Here is a 12770-nt window from a genome sequence, read left to right as displayed (position 1 = left end):
AAATATGCGCACCTTCGAAGTTGGCATTACATAACCCCTTTTTTAGGTTACTCTTCCAACAGTAACGCTTTGTTTTAAATTTAAAGAAATATATCATAACACTAACTAAAGAATATTACTAATCATTTCAGATGTTGTCGCAATCGATCCTGTCCAGCGTACGTGTGCTCCGCACTGAGGCACGTCGTAATATTGGTATTATGGCACCAGCGCTTAACAAGGTCTCAGATCCCATCCAGCAGCTCTTCTTGGATAAAGTGCGTGAATACAAGAAGCGCAGCAGGTAGGCGAAGCACTTACCAAAGAAATATTAAATATTAAATGAGTACCTTATTTTTCCTCATTTAGTGGTGGCAAACTAGTTGATCCTACTCCCGACACCGAACGCGAGCTGAAGAACGAATTGGAACGCGTTGCAAAGCAATACGGTGGTGATGGTAAAGTCGATATGACCAAATTCCCCGAATTCAAGTTCCCTGAAGTCAAAATCGATTCCATCACTCAAAACATTTAGATTTAGAAAAGGTCAGAGGAAGCTAATCTTTGAATGTCATGCAAAATGCTGCCCCGACTGGTTGCTGCGGTTGCATCTTGATGTTTTCGCGTATTCTTATGCGGTAAACAATTTAATTCTTTATGGTTTTAAAACCAAAAAAATAACACCTAGAAAAAATAAAATAAAAAACTATTGTAAAATATAACTATAATTTAATATCTTTAAAAAGTCACCCATACTTATAGCAGAACTAGTATAGTATATATTATTTCGTTGCAATAATCTGCTCCACAGTCTCCTGCAGCAACTGCATTTTGTGAAATTCCGCTACACGCCGAAAAGTGCGCAACAGCCTATTGATTTCTTGGCCACTTATAAGCGGAGCAAACTCGCCAGCACAGGTGCAGAACTCTGCGAGGTTTTCACGTTTGATTTCGTTACAACGTATGCATCGCAGATCTTGTAATACGTAGGACATTTCTTTACGTTGTACCACATCGATAATGCGCATTTCGATTTCCTCATTCTCATAGGCAACAAAGCACTGGGCACACAACCAAACTGGTCTGTAGGGAAGGAAAAGTATTTTATTATATATCACATGGACAGCGTAGAATTTAAATTTTAGACATGTATGTATGCAGGCGTAGACGATAAATATCACAAAAAAAATCGTTAAACTAAAGGCGAAATTCACTTACATGCCATCCTTCATTGCGCGATGTTTGTCTTTGCACAAATCCAGATCGCGACAGTGATTGCATGCTTTGCAAATCACCTCTGCGATGGTGTAGGTGTCACTAGGGTCTTTCCACTCAGCGAGATCGGAGAATTCGCCCATGCCTACAAGTCGCAACATGTTTCTTCGCAAGCCGTTAACCTCTTCGGCCAGTCCTTTATCAACACTCAACGCCTTCACCAGCGTTCGTGTTAAATCCAAACCAGGACTTGGCCGTCCCTTACCATAATTTTTATGCAGTTTGGACACGAAATCAAATGCCGGGTGAGATATGTCCTTTATAGCTTGCCGAGTGTTCTTGCCCTCTGCCAGCGATTGCATGAATAATGTAAGTAGCGTCTCAAATTTATCGCGACATGCATTCTCTTCGGGCAAATGTTCGCCGATAGTCCAATTAAGTTCCAGAGAGAGTTGCTGCTCACTTTCTCCATTGGCGGAACCGTTTTCATCAGTTTCTTCCGGTCGCTCAATTTCCTCGATGTCATCTTCATCTTGATCTTCATCATTCTCACCACTTTTGTTTTCCGTGGTTTTATTTGACTTTTTGCCCTCTTCGTCATCATCGTCTACACTACACAAGACAGTGTCACTAGTTACGCCTGGTGGTAATTGGCCGCGTATACCGGCATAGTTAGCTTGATCCAGCCAAAGTACAAAATTCCAACATTGCTCATACGAAAGCTGTATAGAATGGAAGAGTTCCTTATTGCGCAAACTCTGCACCACGTACTCAACATAACCCAATGCATCCGACACAGTCTTCTTGCCTGAACTGAGTATGATGCGATTGAAGTCGGCATAAATGATTGTGGCACCCAGTCGCTTAAATTCAGCTATAATTCGCAAGAACATTTTGCGCATTAAATTATTCAATGTACGCCGTAGAGCCGGATCGTATAATAGCGCATTTGATGAACGCACCCAGCGATAGAAGTGTATTAATTGGAAATCAGCGAAAATGTTCTGATGCAGCGCCACTTCGCGCAACCAACCATTAACCATATGCCGCAGTACCCTAAAAGCAGCCGAGCAGAGCGCCGTTTCATCGTAACTTGGCAGCGTCGCGGCTGGCACTGTACCAATCATCTCTTCCAAAGAAGCCTGTGGTATGACGTCAAAAGTTACTGCCGAGCTGGCACCCTCCAATTCCTGTATGCGGTTCGATTGGAGCAGTGCACTTACAGCTAAGCTGTCCAGCGCTAGCTCAACACACACATCATTATAGAATCCAGGCCGATTCTGTACAACAGTAATGCTATCCTCGAACTCGGCCAACAGTCGACTGTCATCGGCTTCACGACCGCCCAAATCTGGACGTGTAGTGGTGGACCACCAGAGCACGAAATTATTACGCTGAAGAATGCGAGCAAAGAATAAGTCAGCACCAAAGAGTACCGTGTCAGGGGGCATGTTGCCGATGGGGACCTGAGAATAGGCGATAATCATATTTAAGGGTAGCTTAGGTATTTCAGATTGAATGTACGCGAGCACATACGTCACATTCTTGGTATGGTTATAGGATACGTGATATTTGGCAGGTATTTATATATTACATAATTTTTCTCGCATCAAAAACTTACTATTTTTACCGTAATTTAGTTAATTTTACTGAAACGGCATCCACCTAGCAATTTTGTTTTAGTTGTTACCTTACCTGGAAGTAACGGCACTGATCCAACATCATCTCCACCACATTATTGAGATGCAAAAAATGCCGCACTAGCGCACGCGAACCTTGGCGTTGCCAATCCAGACCAGACAAAAGCGAAGCATCGTCGGTAATGTGTATACGGGCCTGAGGAAAGTCTAATAAAATAGGCATAGCCGAATTCAATTTGCGCGCCTCCGTCGCCGTTTGAACATACAACATTGAAGGGCCGCGTTTCTCCTCCTTATAAGCTGTGAGCGCGCGCTGTATATGCCGGTAAATCTGCTTTACATCTACTTCGATGAGAACCTCGAATGTAAACTCCTCGGGCGGCAAACGCTCAACTTCGGCAACATCTTTCATCGTCTTGATAAGCGCTAAGCGTTCGGCCGTATATAGTGTGCGCATATTTGGCATTTGATTGGTGCGCACTGTATCCAGCGCAAAGATCAATGCCTTTCTGCTGGACAGCAAAAATAGTCCCCAAATTTCCTTTTTGGCTGTGGGAGTGTTGTGCTGGTATAGGAATATTTTGCGTAATTTGGCTTGAGCGCCTTTCAGATATATATGGCCTTGCAGGCGCTGCTCCAATTGCTCTATCGAGAAACTCTCCAAGTCCTTGGTAGCTAGCGCAACTAAACGTTGCGCCTCCTGACGCTGAACCGAGCACATACACCCCATGTCCATTAGAGCGCGGAACTCTAAAGACATTTGTGTCTCATATATCCCTTCGATGTCCGGTGTAGCCAGGTCAGCCAGCATTCCAAGGCAGTTGTCTTTGAATACCTGCTCAGGCACGCTATACCGATATAGGTTGTAAACGGGTCGCGCGCGTGGCAGTATACGATTCACCTTCTTCCACAACTGACCATCTTCGGGCGGCGCAACGTTACGCTGATTCACGTAGAATATACGCGGTACTGTCAATTTTATGCGATGTAACTCATCGCCGATCATCAGCCATACAGTGAAATGTCCCATATCATCATTTGATACGATTTGGAGCACATGCCACACATGGTCGATGAGCGCACGTTGTGCGCGTCTTAAGAAACCACCGATTGTGCCTGTAGCTGTGGCGCCATCCCTTGCGCTTGGCATTAGTGGTGCCACAGTTTGCTCATTGCGTGGCCGTTTATTGGCTTGCCGCACACGTTGGCGCCGCTCCAGCTGCCACGCCCATTTTTTCTTCTGAAAACGCACCCATTCGATGATTTTGGCGCGAGTTGTACCAACTGGAGGTGGCGCACCAAGCGCTTGTCGCCACGTTGTTGCCTCAGGTGCGCTCTCTTTTTCACCCTCCTTTTCATCCGATTCACCAGAGTTTAAGCGCTTTCGTTTTGTTACAACTGGCCGTCCACCTAGCGCACCCTCAGCTCCGTTACTAGCCACTAAATCCTCCATATCAGGTACTTCACTTGTGGCACGTATTTCACGCGCAGTTTTAGCTTTGGGCATAAACATTTCGTTAATGCGCCGCTGCTTGAGCACATCGTTCTTTTCGAGTATCTTCTTGTGAAGCCAATCTGGATGTTGTACGCGGGGTACTGGATTTGGCAGGCCTTGAAGAGCTGCTGGAATAGTGATGATCTTCTGTATGGTACCACCTAGACGCTCAATGTAGTAGTTCCAGTCAAGTACATCACGTATATCAGCATCGCCCATTGTATTGTCTTTGAGCCAACGACGCAAATGGTATCGGCGCACATTGGGTTCCGATTGGAAAATGGCTAGTGGAATGGCACGTTCCGTAACTGGTGCACCTTCGGGCTTCTTCGAAATTATGTACTTGCAGGCTAGACCTGCGTCTTTCACTATTTGATCGCCCAGAAATTCAGCTAAGCGCTTTGCTGTTGAAATCGAAGTACTCTTCTGTTCGCCATAGTCCTCAAGCTTCTTGGACATAGATTTATTCTCAGCGATCAAATCAAAAAGTTCCGAGTCTGGTAAATTAGAGCCACGGCTATAAAGCACATCCAGCCAATAGTCAGCAACTTTTGCCACGGACGCATAGCATTCCTCTAAAGTATTGCCCGCCAAAAAAGCCTCGAAAACAGAACTTTGAAAATTCTTAATTAACTGCAATTCACCACGACGTTTCACTTCAAATCCTTTTAGTTCAGCAAGTGAACCATCAAAATTAAACACAGCATATCGCTTCTTCAATTTCTTGCCCTCTTCCTTAGCTGCAGGCAACACCATCGCCAAATAGGGGCCATCGACTTCGAAGAAGATTGAATTCTCTTCGCGTATCACATACTCTGGCGGTTTGCCACCCTGAGCGGGTTTAACTAGTTCATGGTATTGGTCATTGGTGAAGTACTCTTTCACCATCGTATTTAATACCGCATTGGGATAAGAGATGTTGAATTTCTTTTTCTTCTCGTGCGTTGTATGTACCGTAAATTCCTGTGGGAACGATCCTGGCAATATACACCAAATACCATCTGTATCCAACTCTAGAGGGCGTCCAACGCGCTCGATTATCTCCCGAGCCTTTGTGATTATATTCGAGCCAGTTAAACATACAATGCCAGCCATTGGCATGGAATGCCAACGCGCTCCACGACGCATAACATAACCATAGAATGAATTCAAAATACATTTATGGGCCAGCTGCAAGGAGTCATAAAGCACCTCTCTGCCTTTTGCCGCTTTAATTTCTGTTGCGTCGCCAGATGTAAGGGCCGCATTAACCGCTGCCTTCGCCACCTTTGTCAGACCTTTGTACTCGTAACGACGGTCGCGAAAAGCGCGTACGGTGTCCACATAGAAGCTGTTTTCCTTCTCACAAACGGTTGATGTGCGCGTTTCCAATTTTGTTATCTTCGTCTTTTTGTAAGCCTTGCGACAATAGTCGCTGAGACGTTTTTTCTCATAGGCCGCTTGGTCTTCCCGCGATAGTTCATGAAATGCACGTGTCGGGCCACCAGGGAACAGTGGTGGAAATTTTTCGGTCTCCAACTGTTGTTGTATACGTTGAAATTCATTTCTAGTTGCAGGTAACATTTCTCCGCGCCACAACCAGTCCATAACGCGCTTACATTTAGCTCCCGGCTTATTGAAATCGCAAGCAGCACAGTCGGTCTCGCTTACCATAGCGGATGGTTGCAGTCGGTTGGTCAAGATAATGTTGGGATACATAGCGCCAACATCTAAATGGTAGATGACAGGTTGCTCCAAACGATTGGGAATATCGTGGAGACCTAAGCAATAAACAAATATGTATGTAGTATAATTTTATTAACCTGAAAAACTTATTTAGTATATCTTGCCTTGCAATGCCTGTGTTATTTCTTTGTTTATCTCATCTAAGTTCGTAACTTGTTCAATAGGTACACCTTCCTCCACTTCAATTGAATGTACCAACACTTTGGTCACATTATCTTTCAGTTGATTGACCATATTCGGATCGAGACGGAAGCGGCATGGTATATCGGCACGGAAAACGCCAGATTCTAATGCTTCTACATGACCACCAACGTATGTCTCAGAATCTAAAACATGTCCTTCATTGGAAAGTTTGTTTAGCTCGTTTTGTTGTTTGTTTGGATAGACAATGTTCGCTCGATAAGCTTGCACCATAAGTAAGGTCTCACAGAGCGTACCAGAACCTTTGCGAAGGATTTCATCTGGTTCCATAGGGATAATTGTATTCAGCGCAAAGATGAAAGGATGTACATATTTCATATACAAGTAGTAAGTAGCCACGGCATCGGAAACCGAGTAGTTGGATAGAACTTGCGGCTGCTCTACAGCCATACGACACATATCTTCTGGATCCAGCTCAACTGGATCGTAGCGCAACTTGGCCTTGGCAACCGCTTTGAGACCCTGCGAACCTACCGGTAGATAGGAGTCACGTTTTACCTGAAAGAAAAATATGAACCGTAAAATATAAGCGAAATACATTTTTCTTCGCTCATACCCAGCACAGGCAATCCATGTGTATGGCCGGCCTGCTTAAATAGAACCCATCTCTCAATTTGGAAAAACCAATCTCTTGCTTCATATCCAAATCATACACAGCAGCACGTGTTTCAACAAATGGCCAATCGAAGAAGTCGCCGTTGTAAGTAACAACAATATGTGGTCGCACCTCCATTATATGATCGAAAAATTTTTGAATCAAATGCATTTCATCCTCTTCATTAAACACAATAAAATGGCCCTCAAATTCTGGTTTGGGCGTGTATTCAAAATCATCTACATCCGTGGAAATTATTTCGCGATTTGTTATAAGATATCCTTGACCATCAATCATATATGAAATCATCATAATTTGATCCGTTTGCGCGTCGGGAAATTTAAGCGGCAGTTTTGTGGTTTCAATATCAAAAGCCAAAACCACTGGCTCTGGCCTCTCGAGTAAGTCAGGACGAGGGGTTATTATGGGCAACTCTAAGCCACCACTACGGCAACGAATATTATACCACTGGCCGCAAAATATACTTAAATCAATAGACACACGCACATGATAGGGCACATCGTGCTCTCTTATATCCAAGATGAGATCCATATAATCCATTTGTTTCTTAACTTCTCCATCACCCCCAAAGTTTGTACCAGCCAAAGATGACGAAAGCATTTGCATATAAAAGGTATTTGATTTCTCCCGCTCTACATTGCGTCGTACTGCCGCTGCTAACTCTCGACGAACTTTGGTCATAGCCGTCTGGTTTAGAAATGATAATTTCAAAAAATGTTGCTGCTTGCCTATCAAGTGGTTGGGCAAATCGAGATCCTCTTTATTGACATGTTCTACGCCAGCTAATTGGCCAGAGTATTTGCGACTCAAGAAACGTGCTACTTCATGCGATTGTTTTTCCTCTGGGCGGATCAATAGGTATGGTTTATAAGCAACCGTACACTTGAAACGAGAGCCATCCATTTGTATGAAAAACAAATCCAAAGCAGCAACTAAGCGGCGATCTTCATCTAAAATCTCGGTCTATATAAATAAGGAGAGTCTATGTATCTTTTGCATATGTATGTTCGTTTATACTCATATAAGGCCAGGTACTTACCGAGTGCATATTTATGAGATATCCAGTGCGCTCAATACTATCCTTAATACGGTCAAATCCATATTTGGAATCGATTTTGTCGTTTTCTCGCGATTGCCGGTATCCAGCCTCATTGAAGAAGTCATCGCTGAGATGGAGAAGCTTGTAAGAATTCGCAATTTCAGAATATTTACATATACCACATACCCTTCAGCGCGCGTATCCGTTGTAAACTTTCCTGTGTTTTGAAGCACTTTTGCTCTGGATCCACCACCTTCCTCCATAATTTCTGCAACAATTTTCTATAAAAAGAAACTTGTAGTATTTGCAAAAAATTAGTGGCCAATTGATTTGGCGGCAAAAGTTTTGAAGTATACACAGGGTTGCTGTGATTTGTCAAAACAGCAAATTGCAGCCGTCAGCTGACTGTGCGGCAGCGGTACCATATTTTACCAAAGCTAGAGGTTTTTATTTAAAATAAAATCTACAAGTATTTACGGATATCAAAAATGAAAATAACTTTCAAAAAATCAGCAGTCTTATTTCTGCCATTAAATTTGTATTGGTCGCGGTTTAATGAGTTGTTTAAATTTTTTTATTTATTTACCTAATTCTTTTACGATCCGACATCACCTTACATAGCTCCACGTCAAACAAAACGCGATTCAGCCGAGAAGCCGCCTTGTCCGATAAAAAAAATATTTTTTGGAGATTTTGATAAAGTTGTAGCGTACAAATCCCATTGCAATGGTTAGCTTAATTAATACAGTGGATACCGGGCACGAGGATATGATACACAATGCCGTTTTGGACTACTACGGCCTACACCTAGCTACTTGTTCTTCAGATGGTTCTGTAAAAGTTTTCGACGTGAAAAACGGCAATCAGATATTGGTTGCTGACCTCAAGGGTCACCAAGGGCCTGTGTGGCAAGTAGCTTGGGCGCATCCCAAATTCGGCAATTTGCTGGCATCTTGTTCATACGATCGCAAGGTTATCGTGTGGAAGGAAGGTGCATCGAATGATTGGACTAAATTGTAAGTACTCACAAATTCCAGTTCTCGGGAGTGTATTCATCAACAAACATAAATTTCAGCTACGAGTACAACAATCACGATTCTTCTGTAAATTCTGTCGCCTTTGCGCCCGCTGAATATGGTCTAATACTGGCATGTGGAAGCTCGGATGGTTCGATATCCATACTAACATGCAACATCGAATATGGTGTTTGGGACAGCAAGAAAATATCGAATGCGCATACTATTGGTTGCAATGCTATTTCTTGGTGCTCGTCAACAGTACCAGAACCGGCATTCGATCAACGTGCTTCTACTCGTAATACTGCCGTCAAGCGTCTGGCCAGCGCTGGTTGTGATAATTGCGTAAAAATTTGGCGTGAAGATGCCGATCGCTGGGTAGAAGAAAATCGACTTGAGGGGCACTCTGACTGGGTACGTGATGTAGCTTGGGCGCCATCAATCGGGCTGGCTCGTTCACAAATAGCTTCTGCGTCACAGGACCGCCATGTAATTATTTGGAATAGCACTGATCTAACTACCTGGTCGTCTACAATTTTGCATACTTTTGATGACGTGGTTTGGAGTGTTAGCTGGTCAATGACAGGCAACATTTTAGCAGTTACGGGTGGGGACAATAAGGTGACACTGTGGAAGGAGAACAACGAAAACCAATGGATGTGTATTAACGATGATGCGGCGTCTTCAAATGCACAACAAAACGAACAGCGTACGCTATAGAATAGCATGTACAGTTATACAAATCTACGACAGTGCGCATAAAACCAAACGCAAATATGTTTATTGCAAACCTAATTGGGACATTTATTGCTACACAAAAATCAATACAGATTAAAAAATAGATATCTTAAACGGTTCCCTGTTTGCTACTTCAATTTGCTTAGGACTGCGCTTCGTCAAAGAATTATGATTTAAATTAATATTAAAAGTTATATTCTGAATTAAAGATGATAATGTCAATCTTGAGCATAAGGAGCTCGTACTAACGTTTATGTTCTTTGAATCTATATGCAAATACTAACGTAAACATACATTCATACATGTCTTGATAACAACCTATGTTTATTACTTTCCTTTGTACTTGCTCAGTAATTGTGAAATTTAGTTTGTCGTCTACTATGGACACAATTGTATCGTAATATGAAATAAAAACGTTGTAAAAAAATAGATGTGTAATTTAAAACGCGCAAACATGAATTTCTCAAAACTAGGGTCCTATTTTAAGCATTATTAAAAAAATTCATTAAGTGTAATAGTTTATAGGAATATATCGATTGTCCTCTGCAATAACGGCAATATTCATTTATTAATATTTATTTTTTGAATTTGTAACTATCGATAAGAGATTTTCATACATATTTACATATTATGCACTCCTGCTTCTGGCTAGGCCCTAAGTCTATTAGGGAATCTAATCGCACAAAGTATTTCTTTTATCTTGTCGCAGCATCACATTCATATACATACATACATACATATGAGCTCTGTAGATAACATTGACACTTGTAAAATTTCCTGTTAATTGGTTTTTTGGAGGTAAACAGCTTATCATATCTTCTTCCACCGTATAGCCTCAATACCTTCTCTGAATGACGCTATCTAGTTGAGTTTATGGGGAGTGATGTTGGAGTGATTGTCCTTGGCCAGGTATATGCATATAAATCTAGGTCGTTCCGGTTACGTAGACCCGACTGTCGTGGGAACGCCTATTCTCTACTACTTTCTTTTCTCCTGCGCAGTCGGGTGGTGTGTTTTCGTTGCGATACATCCGCTGATATATCCGTGGGCATTTGAAAGAACTACTAAAGGCTACCTTTCACGGACAAACAAAATAGCATATGCAGATAGAGCTTATTTACCATCACAGCAACAACTTTTGAGGTAACATCTTCCCTTTAAAAGATTATAGAAATCGGTTAACGTGATGCAAAGTTATGCGATAACATACAAAAAAAAAATAGTTGTTGTTGGTCCAGTAAGTGTTGTTGTTGGTCGGAATATTATTATAGTTCATCGTGTAAGTTGCTAGTGTGGAACATTTAAAAAAGTAACACTGAAGAAGTGACGTTTTTGTACTTCTAAGCAAGTTAGGATTTTCTGCTTTTCACCACGTGAAAAAGCATCTCATCTTCCATCCGAATCAACCAAAAAGTGAAAATTGATTTTTTGACACCTAAGCCCCCTTACCGTAGACCAGGTCACATATATCGCTAGCGATGAGCGAAAAATTGCTAGGTTCATTTATAAAAACTTTACAAAACTTTGAATACAACATTTTGCGAATTTAAAGCAAAGCCAAACTCCATACGCATGAGCAGGATTCGATCTTTATTAAAAGATTTCTTATTTTTTGGCATTGTCGGATTTTCGGTGCATCTTTTGGACTAAGCAAATTTGCCTTTCATTCAATATAAAGGAGCAAAATTAAAACAAATACCTTAATCCTATTCGAAACCATGCATATCTCTTGCTTCCCCAATCAAAATATGAGTTTTCGTAAAAAGTGGACTTAGCAACTTTTCACACTAAGCTAGCGGTATGCATTTATTTTGAATTACAACCATTTTTTCTTTGACGGTAAAATATGTTTTGTCCGCAAAAGATAGACTCAGGTTGTTCTTTCAAATGCCCACATCCATGTGCATTCGCTTCGCCAAACCGTTCGCTTCGCCAAATTCATTCGCTTCGCAAGTGATAATACCGCCTATAATCTCTGCTCACAGACTAATAGCGTGGGCCTTCTTGGGAGTTTACTCATGCCAATTGAGATCTTCGAGCTTGGTCTAAAGATGTCGGCTCCGATGCCATCTGATGTTTTTAAGCCATCTGTGTGCCAAATTAAGAGATGCAACTAGTATTTTTAAGTATTTACATGGCCCCAGCTTTCCTAATTAAAAAGCTCGATCGTGGCCCTTTACGCCTCTGATAAATCAACAAGTAAGACTTTGTACCCGACCGATAATTTAGAAGGAAAAAAGGAGAAAATAATGTAGAGTGGAAGGCTCCTGAAATTATCCACTGGGTAATTTTGAGACTTAGTGTCGTATAGGTTGTCTTTCGAGCCCCAGAATACTCCTCCATAGGATATCGTGGCCTTAATAATCATCATATATATATGTATGTATGTACATCCATTTGAGTATCTGAGGGCCACAGACAGCCTCAATGTTTTCCTGATATACGTTTGCATACCATCAGTTCTCTTGCGGCTCTGGATGTCATCTTATCGACATGTTTCCTCCATCAGAATTTGGCATTAAGTGTGATCACGAAATAACTCACTTCCGAAACAGTGCCGACTTGGGTTCGGTGCCATCGAGAGTTATAATTCTCATTCCCAATAGGACTCTTCTTCTTTCTGTCTTCTGGTTTCTAAAAACTAGTCTATCCAGCTACGGTGCCTACAAATATACCGCCTAGCGTAAGGTGCTTCCGAGAGCCTTTCGAGGGAGAGACAGAGGCTCCACAATCAGAAGCACTCTAGATTTCTGCCCCCTAAGCATATAGGATACTGTGTAGTGGACTAACTCTCAAATTGTATGACCTCTGATTCTATTGACAAAAGTTTTTTCCACCACTTTTAGCACAGATTTATTTGGTGTAACAAAATAAACTCCTCTTGTTCTCTTGTTATAAAGCCAGATAAATTCCATCCACTCCAGGAGCCTAGTACAGATCAAATGAGCCTGACTCTGCCTATCCTTTATATCTATAATTGCTATAACAAAATCGTCTTCATCATATTATAAGCCAGATAATTCGTAGAGCCTAGTACCAATCAAATTACCCTGATTCTGGTTCGCGAGAAGATACTTCTTTCAATACCTCAATTACATGCGGTTGG

General features: G+C 41.9%; 3 protein-coding genes across 3 annotated transcripts in view; 2 read left to right on the top strand and 1 right to left on the bottom strand.

Moving 5' to 3' along the window:
* LOC118737818 (ATP synthase-coupling factor 6, mitochondrial) overlaps window positions 1–672 on the top strand; it is a 913-nt gene extending 241 nt beyond the window's left edge. Inside the window, exons 2-3 of the mRNA XM_036468593.1 lie at window positions 132–283; window positions 349–672. Of these exons, the coding sequence (XP_036324486.1) occupies window positions 132–283; window positions 349–514 (318 nt within the window). The 3' untranslated portion in view covers window positions 515–672. The remainder of the gene's footprint in view (window positions 1–131; window positions 284–348) is intronic.
* Window positions 673–691: 19 nt separating this feature from the next.
* On the bottom strand, window positions 692–8294 carry LOC118737817 (DNA polymerase epsilon catalytic subunit 1). Its single transcript, XM_036468592.1, has 7 exons — window positions 8097–8294; window positions 7911–8037; window positions 6812–7834; window positions 6159–6753; window positions 2890–6089; window positions 1198–2660; window positions 692–1062 (listed from the first exon to the last, which is right to left on the bottom strand). Exons 1-7 carry the CDS (start codon window positions 8171–8173, stop codon window positions 762–764), a joined length of 6786 nt encoding a protein of 2261 aa, XP_036324485.1. The 5' UTR covers window positions 8174–8294; the 3' UTR covers window positions 692–761.
* Window positions 8295–8516: 222 nt separating this feature from the next.
* LOC118737816 (protein SEC13 homolog) lies at window positions 8517–9778 on the top strand. Its single transcript, XM_036468591.1, has 2 exons — window positions 8517–8926; window positions 8986–9778. Exons 1-2 carry the CDS (start codon window positions 8637–8639, stop codon window positions 9644–9646), a joined length of 951 nt encoding a protein of 316 aa, XP_036324484.1. The 5' UTR covers window positions 8517–8636; the 3' UTR covers window positions 9647–9778.
* The last annotated feature ends 2992 nt before the right edge of the window (window positions 9779–12770 follow it).

The sequence above is a fragment of the Rhagoletis pomonella genome, unplaced genomic scaffold (genome assembly GCF_013731165.1).
Source record: "Rhagoletis pomonella isolate Grant_MI unplaced genomic scaffold, Rhpom_1.0 Rhpom_scaffold_00004, whole genome shotgun sequence".
Classification (NCBI taxonomy): Eukaryota; Metazoa; Arthropoda; class Insecta; order Diptera; family Tephritidae; genus Rhagoletis; species Rhagoletis pomonella.
Note: the sequence above shows the minus strand (reverse complement) of the source record. Positions and strands in the feature narration are given on the sequence as shown.

Bases quoted from the DNA above. Each gene is read 5' to 3' on its own strand.
- LOC118737817 (XM_036468592.1), bottom strand. From the start codon at position 8,173: ATGGAGGAAGGTGGTGGATCCAGAGCAAAAGTGCTTCAAAACACAGGA. The intron at 8,038-8,096 runs GTATGTGGTATA...TCTCCATCTCAG, and splicing joins ACGGATACGCGCGCTGAAGG to CGATGACTTCTTCAATGAGG. The intron at 7,835-7,910 runs GTAAGTACCTGG...TTATTTATATAG, and splicing joins ATCTCATAAATATGCACTCG to ACCGAGATTTTAGATGAAGA.
- LOC118737816 (XM_036468591.1), top strand. From the start codon at position 8,637: ATGGTTAGCTTAATTAATACAGTGGATACCGGGCACGAGGATATGATA. The intron at 8,927-8,985 runs GTAAGTACTCAC...CATAAATTTCAG, and splicing joins TCGAATGATTGGACTAAATT to CTACGAGTACAACAATCACG.